General features: G+C 36.7%; 1 protein-coding gene across 1 annotated transcript in view; it reads right to left on the reverse strand.

The window, feature by feature from the left end:
• Positions 1 to 24,709: 24,709 nt before the first annotated feature.
• Positions 24,710 to 27,350, reverse strand: part of LOC107828633 (E3 ubiquitin protein ligase DRIP2-like) — a 4,828-nt gene continuing 2,187 nt past the window's right edge. Inside the window, exons 4-8 of the mRNA XM_075256756.1 lie at positions 26,853 to 27,234; positions 25,626 to 26,149; positions 25,476 to 25,526; positions 25,107 to 25,179; positions 24,710 to 25,023 (exon numbers count right to left, since the gene is read on the reverse strand). Coding sequence (XP_075112857.1) covers positions 24,844 to 25,023; positions 25,107 to 25,179; positions 25,476 to 25,526; positions 25,626 to 26,149; positions 26,853 to 27,234 — 1,210 coding nt within the window. The 3' untranslated portion in view covers positions 24,710 to 24,843. The remainder of the gene's footprint in view (positions 25,024 to 25,106; positions 25,180 to 25,475; positions 25,527 to 25,625; positions 26,150 to 26,852; positions 27,235 to 27,350) is intronic.

The raw sequence follows: 27,350 nt of genomic DNA on the forward strand, positions 1-27,350 counted from the left end.
CGCCTAATTAATAGCAGACTCCCCCACTTGGCTCGAAGCCATAGATCAACACACACTCAATAACTCATCACGATTATACTCTATTGATACCATAATACCATAGTGAGATTAAACTCAAATCTTTTATAAGCTTGTGAAAACACAGATCATCTAGAATTTTAACTCTTCTGCAAATGTCGCATTCCACTCTCGCAACAGTTACACCTACTCTCTATGCGACCCAATTTAAATTGCAACACATATCTTTCACTCGCAAATGAGATCTTCTAACAGACATATAAGGATCGCACAACCTCAGAACACTTCGCAGGAGACAACCCACCTGCTTTGCCTCTAACTAACATTTCTGTATACCTTCCACCGTTATAAACTGTACGCAGTCACTTAGTCTTCCTGAGTCTGAACTCATATCGCAACATGAAATTTACTTCACTCCCAACTAGGACATATGAAAAGACTCTTCGCACACCCATAACTCGGGGCTATACCTCAAATCAAGATGAAACTCAAGCACCTAATAGTTCTTCTATCCTTCAGTAGACCCTCCGCGTCGCTTCCAATTCATAAGAATACATCTCGCAGTAACAATAGACTCATCACATAACCATGCAGCCTTCACTTCCACTAATAGGGACACTATCGAACATATCGGTTCGAAGACACCTTCTCACACAATCAGCACCTCGGTGCTCAAGCTATAGGCAAAGATCTGGCCTCAAGTCCTCCAAACTGGCCCAACATCAACTCACAGAGATCACGTCTCGCCCCTCGATTGGGGAATCACAAGCCATCGATGCACATCTGATACTAAGCATTCATGCGCGTATACGAACGTGTGGAAGGAATTCAAGAGTTACTTTTCAAGCTGAATCAAGGACGCACGATTAGAATTCAAAAATATGAAGTTTTCCTTAAGGTTCTACAGCCTCTCGAGGATAAATACAGACGTCTCTGTACCGATCCGCGAGACACTCCTAAACCTGCTCATGACTCGTGAGACCTATGTAACCTAGGCTCTGATACCAACTTGTCACGACCCAAACCCGGTCATGATGGCGCCTCTCGTGAAGACAAAGCCATCCAGTTCAACCCAACTCAACTTTTAAAGTAGTTAATCAACATGAAAATAGTCTAAACATGATTTAAACAATACTAAATAGCGGAAATATCGATAACAATACGGAAAGTCCAACCCGACACAGCCCTAACCGAGGTGTCACAAGTCACGAATATCTACTAGGGTATAAATACAAGTAAAAGTCTGAAGTGTACAAATACAGACTAATGAAATGAAGAGAGAGAAAAGCGGTGCTGCGAACGTCAGTAACTACCCTGCTAAACTTCGATGATTGTGCATCCGACCAGCCAATACCCACTACCGGGTTCAGAAATACTTGAATCTGCACACAAGGTGCAGTGAGTAAAGTGAGTACTCTAACTCAGTGAGTAATAATCATAACTAAAGTCTGAATGGTAGAATCACGTAGAGCATATCAGGATGTTGTATAGAAGTAGTTCAAATAAGAAAGAAGTAAAGTTGTAAAATCTCTTAAAACATCTTAGCTCAGTTTGAAACTTCTTTGAAAATGACTTTTTCAATAGTTATGCAAATGAATTCAAAACAATTAGTGCAGATAACCACAAAAATTCGCCCATCGGGCACAAATACACAATTTAAACAGGTAAATGGCAGGCAAATAAGAAAAGATAAGCACATAAGGTTCGCCCCTCGGGCACAATGTCATCAAATTCGCCCCTCGGGCAGTATCTCAGAACAGTACCAGCCCCTCGGGCCCAATCTCAGAACAATACCAGCCCCTCGGGCTCAATCTCACATCACAATGGGTACCCGCGCTCACTGGGGGTGTACAGACTCCGGAAGGGCCCCTTACGGCCCAAGCGCAATATCAAACCATCTCGTGGCATCAAATCTAGGCCCTCGGCCTCACATCAATCAACAAGCCACCCCGTGGCATATATATCTCAAGCCCCCGGCCTCATAATCAAATCAGTATCTCACTGCTGCGACGTGCAACCCGATCCAAAAGTATCCTCACAATACAGGCCCTCAGCCTTACTCAGTCAGAAATCACATAAGCCACTCGGGCAATAGTAAAACATGATACTCAGCCCAAAATGTTGTTTGAAATATCATTTCAAGTGTTAAAGCAAAATAAACTTGGCTGAGTTTTGAAAACAGTGGAAAATAACTTGACTGAGTTCAACTATAAAATCAAAATAGTGAGGAAATATCAACAACAATCCCCGAAGGGTTCAAATAGCTGCCACTAGGCCCAAATATGGCATTCAACCCAAATAATGATGATAACAATTAGTTTTCAGTCAAATACGCGGTAAAATTATCAATCAGGATGGACCAAGTCACAATACTCAATAGTACACAACCCCACGCTCGTCGTCAAGCATGCGCCTCACCTCAATATAGCACTACGATGTGCAATCCGGGGTTTCAAACCCTCAAAACATCATTTACAATCATTACTCACCTCGAACCGGCTAAATCTCTAGCTTGCGACGCCTTTGACCCTCAAATCAGCCTCCACGCACGTCAAATCTATCCAAAATCAGAACGAATACGTCACAATATGCTAAGGGAACAAAGCCCAAGCGATAACAATCAACAAAGGGCACGATTTCTAAAATTACCAAAACCCGAGCCCCGGACCCACATCTCGGAATCGGGTAAAATTTACATTTTCAGAATCCTCATACCCTCACGAGTCTAACTATACCAAAATTATCCAATTCCGATACCATTTGGTCTTTCAAATCATCATTTTATATTTTTGGAAGATTCCACAACTTTTCTTCCCAAATTCCATCTCAAATCACGAATTAAATGATGAATTCAATGATAGATTCATGTATTCTAGCCAAATCTGAGTTAGAATCATTTACCCTGATGAATTTCTTGAAAAACCTTCGAAAAACCGCCAAAATCCGAGTTCTCTAAGTCAAAATATTAAATAAAACCCAAAACCTCATATTTATAGAGTACCCCACAGATTTCCACCTCTGCGGACCGTACAAAAATGATCGCGGTCCACACAAAACCAGTGCGGTCCGCACAAAAACGACTGCGGTCGCACAGGTTTTCACCTGCAGTGACAAGCTTCAGTATTTGGCCATAACTTTCTCTACCGATGTCCTAATTATGATATCTTTATTTTTTGGAAACTAGACACGAAGGGCTACAACTTTCAATTTTGAATCATCTCAAAATTCCTTGTAGAACAAAAGATATGTGCTTCCGAAGTAGGACTAGTGAAATTTCCCCACCGCAGTCGTACTGCATTTTGTGTGGTCCGCACTGCACCTACCGCGGCTGCACTTCATTTTGTGTGGACCGCGCTGATGGGTTACGAGGCCTGCAACCCTTCTGGACCTGCTACAACTATGATTTTTGGCCTAAAACATCCCGGAACCTACCCGGAACGCCCGGAACTTCAAACTAATTGTACCAACACATCCCATGACATCTTTCAAACTTGTTCAAAACTTCAGAATGCTCACATCAACATCAAATCACCAATCTAACATATGATTCAAGCCTAATAACTCCAAAACTCTTAAATTATGCTTTCGATCAAAAAGTCTATCAAATCTCGTTCGAATAACCTGAAATTTTGCACACACATCCCAAATGACACAATGAAGCTACTGCAACTCTCGGAAATCCATTCCGACCCCTATATCAAAATCTCGCCTATCAACCAGAAATCGCCAAAATATCAACTTCACCAATTTAAGCCTAAATCTTCTCTACAACTCCGGAACCCATTCTGATCGCGCTCCTAAGTGACAAATCACCTAACGGAGCTAACCAAATCATAAAAAATCCAATTCAAAGTCAAATATTGGTTAAACCTTTCAAATTTCAAGCTTCCAAACTGGGAACTATTCTTCCAGGTTTATTCCGATTATCCTGAAAACCAAAACCAACAATTTACATAAGTTATATTGCATCACACGGGGCAAGTCATGCCCGAGAACTGGCGAGCGAAATGTAAAAGCTCAAAACGATCGGTCGGGTCATTGCAATTGCACCAGCAGAGTTGAGGGAGCTAAAATAACATTTGTAAGATTTGATAGATAAGGGTTTTATCAGACCTAGTATATCACCATGTGGTGCACCAGTGTTGTTTGTAAAGAAGAAAGGCGGATCCCTGAGAATGTGCATTGACTACATGCAGTTGAATAAGATAACAATATGCAATAAATATCCTTTGCCTAGTATAGATGACATGTTTGATAAGTTACAAGGAGTTGTCCACTTTTCAGAGATTGACCTCCGTTCTGGTTATAATCAACTTAGAATCAAAGATGAAGATATTTCTAAAATTGTTTTCAGAACTCGATACGAGCACTATGAGTTTCTTGTGATGCCTTTCGGACTGACTAATGCTCCAGCTGCATTCATGGATTTAATGAATAGGGTGTTCAAGCCGTTTCTGGATAGATTTGTTATAGTATTTATTGATGATATCCTGATATATTCTCGTAGCCAAGGAGAAGACGAGAATCATCTCAGGACTGTGTTGCAGACATTGCGAGAACATCAACTTTATGCTAAGTTCTTAAAGTATGAAATTTTGCTAGACTCAGTATCATTCCTGGGGCATGTTGTATCCAAAGATGGAATTATGGTAGATCCTAAGAAGACCAAAGCTGTGCAGAAGTGGCCCAGACCTACTTCTCCTACAGAGATTCACAGTTTTTTAGTCTTAGCAGACAATTACAGGCGTTTTGTGCAGGATTTCTCCAAAATAAGAACGCCACTAACTAAGCTAACACAGAAAATGCAAAGTTTTAGTGGACGGAGGAAAGTGACCAAGCTTTCAAAAACTTAAAAAATGTTGGACAACTGCACCAACATTAGCCTTACCATCAGATTCTGGAGGATTTACGGTGTTCTGTGATGCTTCAAGAGTGTGATTAGGATGTATTCTCATGCAAAATGGTCACGTTATAACTTATGCTTTGAGACAATTGAAAAAGCACGAGTAAAACTATCTTACATATGATTTGGAGATGGTTGCAGTGGTATTTGCTCTAAAACTTTGGAGGCATTATCTATATGGCGAAACTTATAAGATTTATACTAACCATAAAAGTCTGAAGTATATCTTTCAGCAGAGAGATCTGAATCTTCGGCAGCGTCGGTGAATAAAACGTCTTTTCTCTCTTCAGGCAGGCTCCTGACTTCAACAACAACTTTAAAAATAAGCGCCTTTCCTCTCTTCAGGCGGGCTCCTGACTTCAACAACTTTGAAAATAAAATGTCATTCCTTTCTTTAGGTTGGCGAGATTTAAACAACTTTTAAAAATAAAACGCCTTTCTTTTCTTCAGGCGGGCTCCTGATTCCAACAGCAACTTTAAAAGATGTGATTCCTATGGGTAAAACAAACTTAGGAGGAAATGTCTCTCCTATGGGTAAAACTAAACTTAGGAGGAAATGCCTCTCCTATGGGTAAAAATAAACTTTGGAGGAAATGCATCTCCTATGGGTAAAACAAACTTAAGAGGAAATGTCTCTCCTATGGGTAAAAATAAACTTTAGGAGGAAATGCATCTCCTATGGGTAAAACTTTAAACTTAGGAAGTGCGTCTCCTATGCGTGAACCATTTCCTTCTTCCTGAATTATTTACTTACCTGTGTTGTCTTCCCTCAAAACTGTTGGGGATTATTTTGCTGGGGATGAATTTTCCTTTTCTTCCTTACCCACTTTGGGTTGTCCGACCCTCTTGAAACTTGGTCGAAACTCTGTCGAGGATGCTTCTACATCTCGATGGTCCGCTGGGGATAACACTGCGAACTGCTGAGTAACCCTGCTGGGGATAACACTGCTGAGGATAACTCTGCCGAGTATATGTTATCTTACTCCTTCCAAAATTACTTCCTTTTAAGTAGGATATTTCATTCCTCTGCAAACTACTTCCCCTTTTTTTTCCTTTTTTTTTTCTCTTTTTCTTTCTTTTTTCTTTTCTTTTTTCCTTTTTTTTTGCATAGCTTCTTCCTTCGAAGACTACCTCCCTTAAGACTCGTTTTGCCTTTCCCCGAAAGGAGCCGCTGAGGATACCGATTTTCACCAAACTTGTGTTGGACTCCTCGAAACTGTTGGGGTTATAAAATGTTATCTGTTGGGGATAACGTTGTCGAGGATAACACTGATGGGGGATTATGATTCCTTCAGAACTAGTGCTTCACTCTTCGGAAGGCTGTTGGGAATGATACTGGCCTTTTGTTCTTTCTGAGCACAAGTTTCATCCCTTTGTTCTGTCTGGTGGGAAACAACTTCCTCCATTGAAACTTATTATGTTGGGGCAACACTGGTTCAAAGACCACTTCCCTTGAGACTGGTGTTATCTTTATTCTTCCCCGAATGGGTACCTGACTTCCAGAAAATTTTCTAAATGAAAGGAAAATTTTATGCCCCAGTTTGATACCTGACTTCCCCGCATTTGTTAGTTTAAAACGCGGTGGTTGGTTGTGATACTCCTACTGGGATGGCTTTTTCCCTTTCTCCTTCTCTGCTCTGCGTTCCAAAACTTGTTGGGGATGATATTATTTGCTGAGGATAATCCCTTTCTGCTGGGGATATCCCTGCTCTCCATGCTTTGTCCACGGGCCTCGGCCTTGAGGTTTTAATAACCTTTGATTCCGGCTGGGATATCCCTCTTGATACTCGTCAATCCTTTTGTCAATTCCCTTTTGCTAGGGATATCTTTCTTGACACTGGCCTCGCGCTTGTTCCTTGCTGACTATACCATTTGGATGTACTAGTCAGATCTCATCTTGCATGATTGGAAAGTTGATGGCCTATTTTGAAGTCAATTCCCACTAGTTCTGACCAAACAGACTCTACTGGGGAATTTTCTATGAAAGGAGAAAGATAAAAAGGAACAGAATAAAAGACAAAGGAAAAGATGATTCTTTAACAAAAGAAACTATAAATAAAAACCTATCAAACGCAGATACCGACTCTAATGGTCATGACATGCACATGTGGCCTATCCTCCGCCGTCAATCGTCTTTCAAGATCTTCAATTGGCAATTCCCCATCTGATTCTCAATCTTATTCGACTTGTAGTGCCCGAAGGGTTTTCACTATCAAGCCTCTCTCATTTTGGTTTTTCTCTCAGCTTTCATCGCCTTATGGTGTCCGTGAAGATTTTCACCGATAAGACTCTCTCATTTGTATCACTTTCCAGTTGGGGATTTGGAGTGTTGCCGGTATGACTCTCTCTGCTGGAGATTAGAGTCCTTTCTATTGTGGAACAGAGTGTTATGTTCACCGGTAAGACTCTCATTTGTCTGACTTGGCATCCTTTGAAGACTGATCAGAAGGTCTTTCTTTGGACCGTAATGTGGGTTTTTGGATAGGGCTAGAAAGAAAGGGTATTAAAAGGCTCAAAAACAAATCAATTTGAGGTTCAAAATTACAACCTTTGGAACCATATTTATTTACGACAAGCGCAACTCTTGCCCCAGTTTCTTGCTTGGGGATTATTTATTATTATTATTTTTGTTTTTTATTACGTCATGCACACCATGCACACTATGACCGAGCTGTGAAGCGCCTACGTATCCTCTTTGAGGATCAGGTCAAACGTAGTTCCCAATTCCTCTATTTTCTTCTGACTTTTTTTTTAATCATTTTTCTTTTCTTTTCTCTTTTTCTTTTCTCTCTTTTTTCCGTTTTGTTGTTTTCTTTTCTTTCTTCTTTTTTTTTCTTCTTTTTCTTTACCTACCATGCTTGTGTTTTCTGGTCGTTGCTAATGATTCCGAACGAGGGGTATGAAAGAAAAATAAATAAGGCTCAAAAGGGGTAACGAAGGATAAAGTGTTTAGGTAGCAGAACAAAATGCCTTCGTCATTCCAGTCTTCAAAACATGCCAAATGCAAACAACACAACAAAGATTTGTAGCCTCTTCTGATGGTGCTGGACTTGACAATTATATTCAACATCTGCTTGTTCATTTGTCACTTCTAAAGCACCGTTGGGCGACACTCTAACTCTCATTATCATGAAAGGTGAATCTTGCTTTTAACGGTTTTCTTTATGTTTTACTTGCCCCAGTTCCACATGACTCGGGCTCCAAATAATCTCAAACCGTTCTTATTTCCTTTAAATGCTTTGATCACATTCCCAGGGTTTTATGATTAACTTTTAAGATTAGGCCCAAACTGTGTGCGCATGTCATGTCACTAGAATTGGCGTTGAATAGAAATGATAAAAGGACTAAACAAAAGAAAACTGGAAATAATAAAAGACCGGATTTTGCATTAGATTACCGGTGAAATGGTTTGAATAACAAAACAAACAAAAACAAACCAGAATAAAATCCTAAAACAACCTGGACAAACTTAAACAAACCGCTATGACAAAACGGAAAGATAAGACAGTTTGACACAAGACAATATCCGAATTACAACCCTAATAATCCGGACAACAGAAATGACAACAAAATAAGCCACCACAAGCTTCTCTCTTGCTAACCAAGGAACGGAGCGTCCTCCCGCTTCATCAAAACTGGCATCTTAACCACTGAGCTTCGCATCAGTATTGATGAGACCATTGCCAACTTCAATATCATCAACTTTAGTCAACAAGTCCCCGATAGGATTCGAGTGCTTCTGTTATCAAGCCTAATCCCCGCAAAGTGTGTATCATGAAGTGCGGGTAAAGGATTCTTCGCGATGTTCTGGGTGTTATTGTCTTGGATTACCACAAACCAACCACCTTAACTTTCGTTATGATTCAAAGCAAAATAGGTTAGAATGGACTCCGTCGGTCCCCATTATTAACAACATCTTTCCCTTTTTTCTTTTTTTCATTTTTCTTTTTTTTTCCGATTTTTTTTTCATTTTTTTTTGTTGTGGTCGAATCTTATGGAGATTGCCTACGTATCATGACCCGCATGAATCAGACCTTGCGTAGTTCGGCCCAATCAAAGATAAATAATAATAAACACATTTTTTTTAAATTTTCAATTTCCATATTAAAACAAACTGGGTTTCCAAGGTTTAAAGATGACCTACAAACTCGAAAATCAAACAACCCATATATTCTAATCAAAAGATTTACGAACTCAAAACAAACGGCCAGCTTCCTTTCTCCGTTTGACAAATGCAACCAAACGGCTATTTTTTGCAAATGTGGCCCCTTCCAAATTTCACATGAATTTTGAGGCCGGTGAGAATTATTCTATGACACTTTACAAACTTGTCCGTTCTTTTACGAAAATAACCTTTCGACAACTGAAAGATACTCTAAGGCTATTTCGGCAAGGATGGTTTAAGACACTGCCGAAGCTGGCTCGGCTTATTTTGACCAAAAATAAAACGGTATTCACCTGACCGCTGACTCTTTTTTTTTTCTTTTCAAATTACAATAAAAACCTGGTGTTGCAAACACGGCCTTTCAGCGCCTCGGGGACAAAGATTTTTAAGGCTGTGTGGGTCACCTGGACCAAATCTAAAACAATGACCCAAAGGTGGCTGTTTATGCAAAGTTAGCCTTCCGGCGTCCCTTTCGGGAACATTCGGCTATTTTTAACAAAAACAGCATCACCCGACTTATTTATGACAATTTTTATTGTTTTTCAAAATAGAAAACTCAATATTGCAAACACGGCCTTTCAACGCCTCGGGGACGAAGATTTTTAAGGCTGTGTGGGTCAATAGGACCAAATCTTAAACATGCCCCAAAAGGTGGCTGTTTATGCAAAGTCAGCCTTCCGACGTCCCTTTCGGGAACATTCGGCTATGTCTTGACAAAACAGCGTCATCTGACATTCTTCATGATGAAATTAAAATTTGACATATATATTTGCTATTTTTTGCAAAAGGGGAGGTTGGACATCACCCGACTTATTAAAATTTTGACATGTTTTTTTTTTATTATTTATTTATTTGTTTTTGGCTATTTTAGCAAAAAGGGGGGGTTGGACCCGATGAGGGTTGCCTACGTATCTCACATCCGGTGAGAATCAAACCCGCGTAATTCGGGCAGATCAAGAATAAGTAAATGAACTAATTTTTTTTTATTCTTTATAAAGAAGAAAGGGAGCATTTTTGCAAAGAAGGATATCTAAGAAAATGTTTTTGGAATTTTACCTTCAATGAAAGAAATGCTTCTAAAAGTATTTTTTTTGAATTTTGAATTTTCTTTTCAATTTTGAAAGAAGAAGGAAAATATTTTTGAATTTTTTATTTTATTATATTTTTTTTTATTTTTTTTAAAATAATTAAAAAGACTTTCTAAAGAAGTGAATAATGGAAAATATTTTTGGATTTTTTGTTTTGAAAATTGGGGGTCTAAAAAAACTTTTCTAGACTTTTTGGCAAGACAAATATTTTTGCAACAAATAAAGATATATATATATATATTTGCAACTTGGAAATAAAGAAAAACTTTTTGGATTTATATATATATATATATTTGCAACAAATAATAAAACCACTTTCAACGCCCGACTCTTTTTATTTTTTTTATTTTGGCATTTTCATAAACAAATAAATAAATAAAAAAAACCATTTTAAAAACAAGACTCTTTTTCATTTTCATTTTTATGGCAAGACAAACTATTTTTTTTCTTTTTTTTTTAAAAACAAGACAGAACAACAATTTTTTTTCCTATTTTTCCTTTGCTTTTAATAAAACAAACTAATAAGACATTTTTTTTCATTTTCTCAAAATTTCGGCAGAGTTTTGACAGTATTTGGGCATTGTTTTTTTTTTTCAAAAATAAACAATCAATTCTCTAACCGCTATTTCCTTTTCTTTCTTTTTTTCAATTTCAAAATATTATTCCTGATATTCAAAAGTCAGTCAACACACAAATCCGGATCAAATAAATGCGCAAGTAGCAGCAAGTAAGATACATCAGGATGGTCATTTTCATTTTTGGTACACCTGTCCTAGACAGACCCAACCCCTGTGTTGAGCCTCCAAAGTCAAATACACGTGATGCAAACAAACGTTCCTACTAGGGATCCATCATGAAGCTGAGTTATTCTAGGTTCATAACCTGGGTATTTGTTCTAGACTGTGTACCTGAGCGGACAACTCGAGTCGAGGAGGGGGCTACGTACCGGGGACCCGCGGGATCGTCCAGCTTTGTAACTTGTCCGGCCTCTTTCTTATTTCAAGGTATGACACTAACAGAATAGGGAGTCTCGACCAGCGAACTTCTCCCCGGAGGTAAAGAGAGAAGGGTGTCGGCACAATTTATATACAGTTCAGATAATATCAAAGCGGTAAAAGCAGCATTTAGCACATTAGGCTCAAACATGTAAAAATCAGATAAAGCCAGATATAACAATTTAACTAAGCTCGAATTTCTAACCCTGAACCAGTGGTTCTGGGGTAACTATCCCCAGCAGAGTCGCCAGAGCTGTCACACCTCCTTTTTCCGCCCCCCGCGAGGGTGCAAGGGAGTTTTTTCCAATTAAAGGACAATCGAAACGGGATTTGTTTATTTATTTCAGAGTCGCCACTTGGGAGATTTAGGATGTCCCAAGTCACCAATTTAATCCCGAATCGAGGAAAAGAATGACTCTGTATTACAGTCCGCGAACCAGAAATCCGGATAAGGAATTCTGTTAACCCGGGAGAAGGTGTTAGGCATTCCCAAGTTCCGTGGTTCTAGCACGGTCGCTCAACTGTTATATTCGGCTTGATTATCTGATATAATACATATTATAAACTTATGTGCAAATTTTATCCCTTAGCCGCTTTTATTATTATATTTCAAAAGGATGTGAACATCATTTAAAAACATGTCTTTGGATTGCGTCACATGAAATGCACCCGCAATCCGGAACACATTTTTATTCAATGTTTTGGGATTCGGATTTGGGTCGCATGAAATGCACACCCGAGTTTAAGAAGGTAAGATTATTAAAATGCGCGCCTAAAGCAATTAGCGTATTTATTATTTTGGATAAGGACGTGGAGTTTGCTAAGCGGCCGATCCCGAATTCTAAGTAATTAACGCATGCATTTGTGAGGGCCCCGCAATCTGTGTGTTTTATTTGGCGAGGCTCGTCTCAATTATTTTAAATGGACAAATCCTAAAGCGACTACATTTTTCCTATTAAAATTAGTCTCTAAAATAAAGAAAGAAAATTCTAATTAATTACGAGTTTTTATTTTATTTATTTAAGAAAGCATGACATACTAATTGCTAGATTAATACAAATATTGATGAAAAGGAATTTTACTCAAAAATTCAAAATTATAAATAAAATAAAAATCCGACAACTAATATTCAAAAGAATCAAATACAGCTAGATTAAAACTCAGCATTGTTATAAAAAAAACTATTGAGATTAATTATTCACAACCATTTGAAACTAGATTTAACCATAATTACTAAAGCTTATTAGAAAGTTTATTAGACTTAAACGTTCTTCTAATCTTGCCTGAACTCAAATCATGCCTTAATGCCTAATTTACGAAATTTAATTTAAATTCATGCCTTAGCTAAATTAGCTACTTGTTCATGATTAACCTACTGTTGATAATCTTGAAACCTTCATAACTAGTGAATTAACCCGTTTTGCCAAACCGATTCATTAAAGACTAACTTATGTTATTTTCCTTATTCCAATTATTATTCAGTAATACATGAAATAGCTTAAATACAATCAATAAAAGGAACAAAAAAAAACGAAATTAAAACTTCAAAATTTCATTTCATATGCATTCATGCTTCCACATTATTAGCTTGCAATAGCTAGTATTACAGTCGTGTACCTGGTATTGGAAACAAAAGAAGATGAAGATGAGAATCAGCAACAGTAATAACAATACAGCCCAGCAACAACAGCCCAGGAACAGATTTGAAAATCAAAATAAAATCCAGAAACACCGACAACAAACAACGGACAGAAACCAAGGGAATTTTCATATTTGAAAGGCTAATTAATGTTTAACCCTTAATTTCTAAACCCGTATATCAGAATATTTATCAGGTGTGTACTACTCTCTCTTCTAATTTCCAGCTCCCTTTTTTATTTGTATTTTTTCTTTTCTTTTTTTTTTTTCTTGAAAGTTTTAATATTTTTCGGAATTTTCTTTCTCTCTTGAATATTCAGCTCTTTTTTTTTCTCTCTCTCTATCTGTCCGTCCCCTTTTTCTGTTAAAATCTTTTTTCTGTATTCTCTCCTTTTCTTGTGTCCTCCTAAATCTGATTCAAGTCCTTCTTATTTATCACATCTCAAACTCTTTAATCAATTAATAAATCAACCACTTTCTCCAACCAAACCCATTATCTTCCCACTCATCCCCCTTTTAAAGTCACTACCTAATGTTTTGTCCCCCACTACATTAAATAAATATATCAAACCCCAACCCATTACCTCTTGTCCCTCATGCCTAACATAAACAATTATATCACCCACACCCCATTACATTTTGTCCCCCATGCTTAACATAAAGAATTATTCAAAATGTTCAATTCCCAAACTACCCCTCCGACCTTATTGCAATTACCATTTTACCCTTGAACGTACTGCAATTTACCAAACTACCCCATCAGCTATAACCAATTCACCTAATCAATCTCAACCAAAATATAGCCAATATGACCAATTTCTAAACGAATTCAACAACGAATCCTATGAACACAGATGAACAACATCAAATTAATGTGAATACATTAACCATATTGGGAACCAATCCTGGTTAACTTAGACCAAAAATGGATGAGCAAGGAAACAACAATATTAACAACACAATACATGATTCAAACTAAATCAACAAATCAAAAACAAAAACAAACTCAAATTAAATTACTGGATGGACTTCAAACAAAGAATAAACATGCATTAGATCCATATTAAATAACAAACATGACGGATTCAAATGATTTAAACTAAATCTAACAATATTAAAACTAAACTAACAATTTCTTTTACAAAATACAAAATAAAAGCACATGAAATAAACTGAAAAACTAATTGATCAACGATCCATTTGAATCTGAAAATTAAATCAACAAAACATATGAACAAACTAGAAAATTAATTTAACGATGAACAAACAAAACAAGAATTGAACATTTATCGATTTTGGATCCGAAAAATATCAAGCAAATTACAGACGTGAACGAAACTTAAACCAACTAACCGGATCGGAACGATGATGAACTCGAACGAAAACAAATCTGGAACCAAGACTGCGTATGAACTATTTCCCAACCAAAGCTTCAAACAAATGACGATGCTATTCCGTGGATATAGCAGAAGCGACGTTACTGGATGCTACTGGACGACGATGGTCGTTTGAACGTAGCGAAGAAGAAGCAGTAGCAGTTGGTCGTTTGGATGGAGACAAGTGAAACGAAGCCCTACGTCCATGGCTGGAGCTCGGGAGCTCGACCACTCAACTCGAGCTCGACGAAACGAAGAAGATGAAGCAGAAGCGACTGGGTTTTGCTACAACTGCTCGTCGTGGCAGAAACAACGCAGCTCATTTGGGATCTCAAAGCCCTTTGTTCGTTCGCGGATGGATATCAAAGTAGTGGCAGCCATGGTCGTCAAGCTAGACGAAAAACGAAGAAGACGAAACGAAAGCAGGAGAAACAACGTGGTCTGCTTGGTTGACGACGAAGCAGTGGCGACGGGGTGGCTTCGAATCAACTGCTCGACGGGCAGCAGCAGTAGAAGAAGCAGACGATGCAGCAGCGGGCAGCAGCAAACGCAGCAGCAGCAGCAGCGGGCAGCAGCAAACGCAGTCATGGCGGACAGCAACATCTCCAAGACTGTTGCTTCTTCTTCTTCACCTCATGCTGCTCGTTGGTTTTCTGTCCAGCGGCGACGAGGTGGTTTGGCTGGAGGTGAGCGACGAAGATGAAACAAGAACGCAGCAAGGGCAGCCATGGGAAGAAGGTTTGGAAGTTTGGAGAAGATGGAGAGAATGAGAGGGGGGGCGGATCTCTTTAGGTTTTTTTTTTTAGGGTTTTTTGTTTTGTTTTGTTTTGTGAAATGCAAGATAGGGGGTGTTGGGTCTTTGGGTTATGGATCGGGTCGACCCGGTTTGAAATGGACCGCGTCGTGGGGAAGGTTGGACAATTTTTGGGCCTGTGGCTTGAAATTGAAGAAGAGGCCCAATTCCGACTTTCTTTATATTTTTGCTCTCTTTTCTTCTTTTATTTTTCTAAAACTAAATTCTAAAACTCCTTAAATTATTATTAAGAACTAAATTAATTTATAAAACTGCAAATTAACTCTCAATAACAATTAACGCACAATTAAGTAATAATTAAGCATAAAATTGTATATTTGGACATTAAATGCTAAAAATGCAAAAGATGCCTATTTTTGTAATTTTTAATTTTTGTAAAACAAACTTAATTAGTAACAATTGTAGAATTAAATCCTACATGCAAAATTCGACATATTTTTATATTTTTATTAATTTAACAAATAAACATGCACAGACAAATACAAATAATTATCAAAAAATATCACAAAAATTCTCAAAATTGCACACCAAGGAAAATCGTTTTATTTTGAATTTTTTGGAGTAATTCTTTCATAGGGCAAAAATCACGTGCTTACAATATCCACAAAAGTTCAATTCATACACAAAAATTGAAATTCATATCCTAAAGGTTCAATTCATATCCTAAAGGTTCAACTCATATCCACAAAAGTTCAATTCATATACAAAAATTTCAATTCATATCTTAAATGTTCAATTCATATCTTAAAGGTTCAACTTATATCCACAAAAGTTCAATTGATATCCTAAAATTTCAATTTATAAACTAAAATTCCAATACATAAACTAAAAGCTCAATTCATAAACTAAAAGTCCAATTCATATCCTAAAGGTTTAATTCATATCCTAAAGGTTCAACTCATATCCACAAAAGTTCAATTCATACACAAAATCTCAATTCATATCCTAAAGGTTCAGCTCATATCCACAAAAGTTCAATTCTTATCCTAAAATTACAATTTATAAACTAAAATTTCAATACATAAACTAAAAGTCCAATTCATATCCTAAAGGTTCAATTCATATCCACAAAAGTTCAACTCATACACAAAAATTTCAATTCATATCCTAAAGGTTCAACTCATATCCACAAAAGTTCAATTCATTGTCACGACCCGGATTTCCCACCCTCGGGGTCGTGATGGCGCCTACTAATAGGAGCTAGGCAAGCCAACTTAAATTACCTTCCGTTTAACACACATTCTTTTCCATAATTATCAACATGTAATAAACATAATTAAAAATTTCAAGCGGAAGTCTTAACTTATATAAAAACTGAATAGAAATGCGGAAAGTTTAACATAATCCTCTACCTAAGATTGGTGTCACAATGCTCACGAACTTCTAAGATTTACTAAATACAATCGTCTGAAAGAAAATTATTAACTGTTTGTTTCGGTACAAAAGATAACAAACTGAATAAAGAGAGAGAGAGACTCCGGGCCTACGGACGTCAGCAAGGCTACCTCGGTTTCTCTGGACTGAAGTTAGCTCCCGATCAAATCCTACTGCTGAGGTCCAAAAGTTGCTCCTGGATCTGTGCAAAAAGATGCACAGAGTGTAGCATCAGCACAACCGACCCCATGTGCTGGTAAGTGTCTGGCCTAACCCCGGCGAAGTAGTGACGAGGCTAGACAAGACCTACCAAAAACAACCTGTGTAGATATATGCAATAAAAGGATATATACAGAATTTAAACATCTAAGAGGGGGAGCATGCTATGGGGAGCTAACAATTTCAAATAGAAATCTATAACAGAAAGAAGTAACAAAGCCAGAATGTCAACAAGAATCAAAAGTCAACAATTTGCACGACATCACCATTCGTACTTTTACTCTTGTCGTCACCAAGATAATACACGGCATCACCCTTCGTGCTTTACGCTCTTCCTCACCCAAACAACAATCACAAGTCAAATAGGGTAAGGAAATCTATAACCTCGAATTAAATCAAATAAGAACAAGTAATGAAAGAAACAACATAATTCGGATATCAACAAAGAATCAGAAAGCAACAAATACACGGCATCACCCTTCGTGCTTTACGCTCTCATCCTCACCAAAGCAATCATATAAATGAAATATGCACGGCATCACCCTTCGTGCTTTTACTCTCTTTCCTCACCATATAATCAATAAAATCGGCACGGAATGGTACATCATGCGACACGACATCACCCGTCGTGCTTTACACTCTTTCCTCACAATAGCAAACAACGCACGGCATCACCCTTCGTGCTTTATCACTCTTCCTCACCCAAGAAACAATCACAAACAAGGGGCAAGGGAGTAGACAAATAATGATAGAAATCCTGGCAATGGAATACAAATAAACATCTAACACCCGGCAAGGGAGATAGTCAACAAAGAAACAAGCATCCCGGCAAGGGAGATAGTCAACAAAGCAACAAGCATCCCGGCAAGGGAGATAGTCAACAAAGAAACAAGCATCCCGGCAAGGGAGATAGTCAACAAAGCAACAAGCATCCCGGCAAGGAAGCAATTCTCACTTTACCACCTGAGCAAACGCTCCAAAGGGGTTCAATCATTTCATATACTTTCACGCTTTATGATATACTCGAGCCAATGCTCCAAGAATGTACAAATCATAATTCTTCCTCAAACTCTTCACATTATATGAAATTTATCAATTTAACAAGGAAGAAGTATCACAAAATCCGAATAAACACAAATAAGACTCACGGTCATGCTAGACTCCGGTGTATAAATACTCGTCACTGTGCCTATACACCGTACTCAACAATTAGCAAATAGCAAACAACACTCTAATCCTATTCCCTCAAGCCAAAGTTAGAACAAACACTTACCTCGATAAAACGAATAGAAATCAACCCTCAAATACCGCTTTTCCTTTATAATTCGACTCCGAAACAATGATATCTAGGCATAATTAATTCAATAATATCAATAAAGACTCGATAACAAAATCACATAGCTTAGATATGAAGTTCCTATCATTCTTCCAAAAATACCAAAATTCGACCTCGGGCCCACATGGTCCAAACACGAGGTTCGAACCAAATTCATATCACCCATTCATCCACGAGCCCGAATATATAATTTGTTTTCAAATTCGACCCAAAACAAGGTCCAAATCAAGAAAAAGTAAAAAGCCCTAACTCTACCCCACTCCCCCAATTTCTACCCTAAATTACATGTTTTAGGCCAAGAAATTCAATAGATGTTGATGAAAATGGAAGAGAATAAGTTAAAGATTACTAACCCAAGAGTTTATGGTGAAAGAATGCTTCAAAGATCGCCCTAGAACTTTGGATAAGAAAGAGTTTGTGAAATTTTGTAAGAATCCCGTAAGGCTACTATTCTGGATTTTAAAATTTAACTAGGCGAATTTGGCCTATGCGATCGCGGACAAAGGAGTGCGATCGCATAGAGTAAATGGTACAGGGCTCTGCGATCGCGAATGACACTATGCGATCGCATAAAGGAAATAGTGAAGGCTGGCTAACATACTGCGATCGCAGAGAAAAAAATGCGATCGCGTAGAGCAAAATATAAGACCTCTCAGGCTAACACTATGTGATCGCATAGAACAAACTAAAACCTTGAAAATTTACATTATGCGATCGCGGACATAGCTATGCGATTGCATAGCACAAAAGACTGGACACCAGCAGACAGCAGTTCTGCAATTTTTCTAAGTCTAAAACCATTCCGAAACACACTCGAGCCCTCGGGGCTCCTAACCAAACACATGCACTAACTTAACAACATCATACGAACTTATCCGTGCGATCAAATCGCCTAAATAACTTCAAAAACAATGAATCAAACCTCAAAATCAAGAGTTTTTCTTAAACTTCATCAAGTTTCAAATTTAGGAATTCAAGTCCGAATCACGTCAAACGACGTCCGATTTCAACCAAATTTCACAGAAAGTGCTTAACCACATATAAGACCTGTACCGGTTGCCGGAACCAAAATACAGGCCAGATACTTATGCTTTCTAATTCATTTTTATTTCAAACATTCATATTAAACTTCAGAAAACAATTTCTTCAAAAAATTCATTTTTCGGGCTCGGATTTTGATTCTGGGCATACACCCGAGTCCCATATTTTTCTACGGACCCTCCGGGACCGTCAAATCATGGGTCCGGGTCCATTTACCCAAAATGTTGACCAAAGTCAACTTTAATCATTTTAAAGCCACAATTTATCAAATTTCACATAATTTAACACATAAGCTTTTCCGGCTACGCGCCCGGACTGCGCATGCAAATCGAGGCAACTAAAGGTGAGGTTTTCAAGGCTTCGGAAGCACAAAAAAAGGGAGAAAACCAGTGATGACCCTTTGGGTCGTCACATTCATATCCTAAAATTTCAATTTATAAACTAAAATTCCAATACATAAACTAAAAGTCCAATTCATATCCTAAAGGTTCAATTCATATCCTAAAGGTTCAACTCATATCCACAAAAGTTCAATTCATACACAAAAACTTCAATTCATATCCTAAAGGTTCAATTCATATCCTAAAGGTTCAACTCATATCCACAAAAGTTCAATTCATATCCTAAAATTTCAATTTATAAACTAAAATTTCAATACATAAACTAAACGTCCAATTCATATCCTAAAGGTTCAACTCATATCTAAAAATTTCAATTCATACACAAAAATTTCAATTCATATCCTAAATGTTCAATTCATATCCTAAAAGTTCAATTAATACACAAAAATTTCAATTTATAAACTTAAATTTCAATTTATAAACTAAAATTCCAATACATAAACTAAACCCTAGATTCTAACTAAACTATCAAGACAATACAAAGTATAATTCAAATCTAACTAAACTAAATTCAACACTAATTAAACTAATTAGTTAATAAAATTAATTAACAAAGCTAACTAAAACAAGACCTAAACCCTAATCCTCAATAAAATACAATGTTCAAAGAATTTAAACACTAATTCATATCCTTATACTACAATATTGAAATAATTGAAACAAAAACTAGAAATAACAAAGATTCAAGGTTATAATTCAAACCTAGTTTTTTTAGGTGTAGAAGGAGAGAAAGGGGCAGCGGCGGCTCCGATAGTGGCTCAGGCGGTCACAGTGGTGGCGCGGGGTGGGGGGATTGATTTGTGTGAGGGAAATAGAGAAGGGGAGGGGAATGTGTGAGAGAATTTGAGGAAATTTTGGGAAGAAAATAAGAGAATGGGAGGGAGAAACCCGTTTTTGAGTTTGGATTTACAAAAAAGCGACCAACGTTGGTCGCTATTTTTGACTGTTTGACCAAAATAGCGACCAAAATTGGTCGCTATTTCTAAAAAACTCAAATAACGTTTTTTTCCTATTTTGGTTTTTTTAAATATATATATATATATATAATATTAGCTAATACACTAATACTTAGTATAATGTCAATCTATAAGTTAATTACAACTATATAGTATATAAGCTATATATATAGGTTGGCCTAACCAAGGTTTACTGTCGAGACTAGTAACTGCCTGGTCTATATAGTTCTTAACCAAAACTCCATCGGGTTGACACAGTAAACTCCTAACTACCAAACATGTATAGTAAATAACCTTCAAGAACCAAGTTTAACACTTACTTGTTTAGCCTATCATTTAGGCTAACAATACTGCAAAAATGGAAGAGGGAAGGAGAAGAACAGTACCAGACCAGAGACCCTTAGTTATGGCCAAGAGACCTTTTTGATTTTATTTCCAAAATGAAAATATTACACAAGCGGTTCTTTACAAGTGGAGAGAGAAACTAGAGAAGGCAGAGCTAATGCTTTGGCTAACACCTCTTAAAGTAAGTGGCTTAAATGCGACTTGTATTAAGCCTATATGTATGAATCTATGTGAATCCCTATAAGGGGCTAAATTACTTTCAGATAATAATCTAAACATAGCATGGTCATTATATACAGTGATAGTCTCTTCAGTAGTTTTAACTACTTGTTTTAAACCTATTCTTTCGAAGGTACTTAATTGTACAAGCTGTATTATATATCAAGGTATATTCGATATATATAGTATATAGTATATAAGCTATATATATATATATATATATATATATATATATATATATATATATATATATATATATATATATATAGAGAGAGAGAGAGAGAGAGAGAGAGAGAGAGAGAGAGAGATCTCTCTCTCTCTCTCTCTCTCTCTCTCTCTCTCTCTCTCTCTCTCTCTCTCTCTCTATATATATATATATATATATATATATATATATATATATATATATATATATATATATATATATATATATATATATATATACACACACACACACACCGTTTGACCAAAATAGCGACCAAAGTTGTCGCTATTTCTAAGAAAAAAATTAAATTACTTTTAGTTCAATTTAAAATTATGTACATATGTAGTATAGTATAAATTTAGGATTTTAATTCAATTTAAGCTATATATATATATATATATATATAGTATAATATAATGCACTAATACTTAGTGCATAGTATAGTATAGTATAGTATAGTATATATATACTAAGTGTATTATATATACTAAGTGTATAGTATAGTGTATTATATATACTAAGTGCATAGTATACAAGGTATATTCGATATATATAGTATAATATAGTATATAGTATATAAGCTACATTGAGACGACCTGGCCGGTCGTCTTAAGAATTAATATATATATATATATATATATATATATATATATATATATATATTAATTGATATAAGTCGAGACGTTTTAATTTATTGTTAATATATATACATGCATATGAGTAGGTTATAAGTCGATGAATCAATTTACAAGTGTATCAATACCTAAAAGAACCCGTCCCTGTGTTCCGAGCGCTTCATGTTCTTATATATATATATAGTTGTACTACTTAACTGCATATATAGCATATTAGAGTATATTTTAGTCTATTCATCCCTTGTATTACAAAAGTGTTAACGGTTTACATTTATATTATTTAGATAGTAAATACAAAAGTGATTTTTAATTTTGACCAATGTTGACCTGAAAAGAGACCAACTTTGGTCGCTAATTATACATAAATTAAAATTAGCGACCAAAGTTGGTCGATAAATTTAAATCAGATTTATATTTTATATAATATTTAAAATAATAATATAATTGTTAAACGTTAGAACTGGGTCCCAGATTAGCGATCAAAGTTGGTCTCTATTTCAGTTAGCGACCAAAACTTTGAATTATATTTATTTATATTTTATGATTTTTTTAAAATAATAATATAATTATTAACAACGGTAAAGTTGTCCCCGTTATAGGTCATGGGTTTGAGCCCTATTGAGTCACACACCATCTCTTTAGGGATGGGATGGTCTTTTTATATGATTTTCGGCAGTTTTTACCTCTTGAGCTAGCTTTTAGGGTTAAGTTAGGCTCAAGGTGCATTTTCTTATCATGTTATCAAAGCCAAGCCCGTCCTAACTCATGATTAACCCGATGTTGGACCCTCGTCTTATATTGTCACGCTCCAAATATTTAGTCCTGGGCGTGCAGGGGATGTTGAGTCCCATATCGGCTCTTTAGAAATAAGATTGTCTCTTTTTATGGTCTTGGACAATCTTAGCTAGCTTCTAGGGTTGAGTTAGGTCCAAGCTATGTTGCGGGAGCTCTCCAAAATACTGTCTCACCTGTGTCGGATCCTCGAAACTTACACTATTTTTGGAGGATCCGATACACACCCACTGACATTTTCGGAGAGCCCAAGCTAACATAGAATTCAAGATCCATTTTCTTATGATCACCCCTTTCTTTTCCATCGACACCTCTACAAAATTGTTGCACAGAATTTTAATCTGAAATGTCAAAGGCCTATGACTAACTGCGATATGTTCATATATGAGCAGATTTCATGGGGAAGGAAGAAGCATTTGGCATGGGAGCAGTAGGGAAAAAGCTTTGGTGAACAAAACAACAGACTTTTTAAAAGATGGTTTCTCTGTTCCACCAAATTGGTGGGAAACAGAATACAGAACGCTTATTGAGCAGCACAAAGGACAGTGGATGATTGATCATCAACAATGTAGTCTCAAGAATCATTCCCCTGAAGAAGATGATCAAAACCATCACCTTTAGCACTTTGGTTGTTTCTTATCATACTTTTTGCCGAATTATTACTGATGTAATCATAAAAAAGCTACTTTTGAAACTTGTGGTATAAAACAAGATATAGGTATTTGTGATCATCTCATTCTATATTAGCCCGCCACCGGAATTTCTCCGACTTAACGTTTGACCTTAAGTTTTGATAGAATTAGTAACTCATATAATAAAAGGGCAACCCGGTCTAAAATAAGTGATTTTCTAGCATTTTTTTTTGTCGTCCAAAATAAGTGATTTTTACATATTTCAAGAGAGCATTAATATTTTTTCCCTATATTGCCCCTGGAGTAAATATTGTTGGAATATATGTTATTAGAGCGTTTATTTCCAATGCAATTGAATTCTTCCATATGATCAGATTCACGTTTCCATTTCTCTAGTTCTATTACTCTTCAACTATGGCATACTCACAGTTTACATCAGATTATACAATATCAGATTCACGTTTTGATTATTTTGTGTCGTAGTCATGCTTATTTTATCATTTTAGAAAATTAAACCTTCTTTTATAAGAGAATTCTTGGTGGGAAATGTTTTTGGCTCCATTTTATATTTTGTTGATATTTTAAAACTAAAATTCTAGACAAATTGAGATTCTTTCTGAAAATTTGAATTCATTTTTCAAGCGTTGCTTCGTCTGACAAATTGAGATCATTGCTAATCATGAATGTTCTGCCGTTGCGTCTTCCATTTGCTTCATTAAATGTTTAGTGAGAGTTGAGAATAATCACATCCCAAATCCCAAAATGGATAGCAAAGGATAGTATGGTCATTTTTATTGATATTTAATGCTAAAAGGTGATTTTTTTAATCTCTGTGAGAACACCCAAAAAATTACTTATTTTGGACCGGAGAAAGTAGTAAATACATGGGCAAATTCATACTTTTATGGAAAAAATTCGGTTTGGGGAGTTGGGATCAATGAAATGTATGGAACTATGGAGTATCAAATATGAATTGGGCAAAAATGGTTTGATCCAAGACCCGAATTTGAATTTTGGGTCGGGTTTTGGAAAAGGGTCATCAATGCGCTCTTTTCGAGCTCGAATTCTGGTCCTAGGTTTGGAGCGGGTATTATGTTTATTGTGGATGGGTGTACATTAGAGAAGGAGCTTAAGGACATACAAGACGGATGCAACATTGCAGCACTTGGTTCATCTGAACTCAATACTTTTGAAAACAGAACATAAATATATATAGATTCACTAAGATTGCAAGACATAGTGAATATGAATCCATTATTTTAAAAATATAATGATTTCAACGGCAAGAACCTTAAAGATTGAACTCATAAAGTTTAAATCCTAAATCTACCTCAACTTAGGGTTGTCAAAGATGAGATATTGTAGAAAAATGCATTGGTGAACTCCCAGACCTTGACAATAATAACCTGATGCACCTGTGTCTAAATATCAACCAAAAATTGCAACCTAACAAATATAGGAGAAATGAAACATACATTTTGTATACCAAGATTGACTTAATTATAAACAAAATTCAAGTGACATTATAGTTTTAACAACTAAACCAAAAGCATCTGAGTTTACGGCAAGCATATAAAGGTTTCTCCTTGCGAATATCCGATGAATGAATATTTAAGCAAAAGGAGAAACTGAAACACATTTGTGATAATAGAATCACATACTTGTACAACACAATACACTGATGATAAGAGTCAATGAGGTTGAGGTCTAAGGTTGCGAGCATATGTCAAAACCATCACGAAATCTTTGGCAGAACCTCCCACTTTTGCCTTTCTAATTTCTGAGCTTGGTGCTGCACGTAACCACAGCTCAACTAGTCGGTACAGTGGCAATGCAGGAAGAATCGGAAGGCCTAATATGCGAATCTCCACCTGCGCGCATGTAATACATCTCAAACTCCCAAGTGTCATGCAGAAGCTAATAAAATAAAGTTTGAAGTCGCAGTAAGTATTACCTCGTCTTCACTCTGGAGACTCAGTTTTTGTGCAAGATACTTCTTTATGTACAAAGCAGGCATATTCACATCCCTATTTAACCAGAAAAGATAACATGCTCATGGAAACTGGTAAGAAGGGGCGAAGCTACATGTCTTAAAGGGAAATAACACTATGTATATAGGTAAAATATTAAGTTTTAGAGGTATATAACATATATTGAACACTCTTTGTCGAAGAATTTATTTCACTTCTTTCAAGTTTGAACACCCTTAAGAAAATTACTGGCTTCATTGCTGCTGGTAAGAGCCCCTTCGGAAAAGTAAACGATGGTAAAAACTAAAAACCACAAGGATTAATGGTTGTTTGGTGGTAATAAAGGGACTTACTTGATCTTTATGTAGCGGGAAGGAATCTGTGGCAAGGGTGAATGACCTTCCCTGAAACAACAAGTGCAAGAATATAATCATCTTATTATATATTACTACTACCTAAGATTAAACTCAAGAAACTCTTTTGAACTTAAGGCAGAAACTCACTGTTTATCAGATGCAACTAAAGTAAACCAAATAGGACTGGTTCTTTCATTCTTTTTACTGCTGCTTGTGGCCTCATTAGTAACTCGTACTTCTGGCGCATTACTTGATCCGCCACCAGAGGGAAGTGTGTCCTTTTTCTTTCTGCCACGGCGTCCCTTTTTGCCTTTTCCTGAAGTACTTGATGGTGCTGCAGCTGCAATATTACTTGATCTATTTTCCTCTTTTTGAACATTTGGTTTGCTAACTTTGTGTTCCTTTGTTTTAGAAGGGACGTACTCCTCATCTTCTTCGTCATCTTCTTCATCGTCTTCATCTTCATCTTCAAGATTGACTATCGGAGCGAAGTTTGAGACAGGCTCTGTGGACTTGGATTTGTTGGAATTGCCTAAACTCACACCTTTAATTACCAATGTATTTAGTGGTTCCCATAGGTCATTCATACCATCCAGTGGTTCACCTTTTCTTGGAGTAGGATTCTTTGAGACATCATTCTTTGAGGACTCAGCAGCATTAGGACTCTCCACCTTCAAAAGGCGATGACAGGAGTTAGCAAAGCAACAAATGTATCCAAATAAATAAGGAAATGAAGGTCGTCGTTGGTCTCATGTTGTGGCCGGGTTGATATATCTTATGTCGTTCTTCGCCATTGAACTGGCTACATGAAAGTCACGCAATTCAATATCGTATTAGAGCACACAAAGGTTCTTAATTCAAGTCTCACTGCCATATCAAAATGAATTTCGACGTGCTTGACCAGTGAAAAAGAATCAGACTAACATGTGAGGAGAAAATGTTGAAGATTCAATGCCTTCTCTAGCAGTTTAAGCTTTTAGATAAGAAGGTTAGTACGATTCAATACTTTTTATTGATATAGGTTTTACTGTCAACAAAATATTTAGAACTTGTTACAACCATGTTACTTTCTCCTTAAATTGTTATCAAATGCCTTTTAGAAGAGAATGAATGGACCAAAAGTTCCACATCTCAGTAGCACATATTTTGAACATTTTAGCCTGTGCAGCATCAAGTTGCTGTTGTGTTAAAATAAGGTAAACCAACAACAAACCCAATATAATCCCACATGGGATTTGGGGAGGGTAATGCGTACGTAGACCTTACGTGAAGGTAGAGAGGCTTTTTCCAATCAACAAAAATAATGGGAGACTAGAGAGAAAATTACACAATAACAGACATATGAGTAAAACAATAAACTACAATTCCACCAACCTGTTCTTTATTCTGAGTAGCTTTGCTTGAAAGAAGAGGAGTATTTGAACTTCCAGACTGATCTCCCTTTAACTTGTGCTCAACATTAAGATCAAATTTAATGGGATCTTGAAAACGAGGAGCATGGCCTTTTTTTCTTCCACTCGGAACGTTCTGATGATTTGAAACTTCAGGTTTAGTAGTCACTAAGGAAGAGATGGACTTCTCCTTTCTCCTTGAACTAGTAGCAGGCAATGGATTATCAATGAGCATGGCATTATTATCCTCAGCTACCTTTTTGCTTTCGCCTTTTTTGGAGTTTCCTTCAATTATTCCACGCTCAATGTATTCTTTTCTTCGATTAGAAAATATGTCGCGAATCTCTTGGACTTGGTTATCAGGCCTGTAAAGGAAGCATTAAGGTTATATCTACACTTAATTTTTTTCACACATATGCATATGGTTGGTTCAGTTTAACTAGCAGAACCAATGCTAAATCTGCCACTGCGACACAAGTGC

The sequence above is a fragment of the Nicotiana tabacum genome, chromosome 7 (genome assembly GCF_000715075.1).
Source record: "Nicotiana tabacum cultivar K326 chromosome 7, ASM71507v2, whole genome shotgun sequence".
NCBI classification, from domain to species: Eukaryota; Viridiplantae; Streptophyta; class Magnoliopsida; order Solanales; family Solanaceae; genus Nicotiana; species Nicotiana tabacum.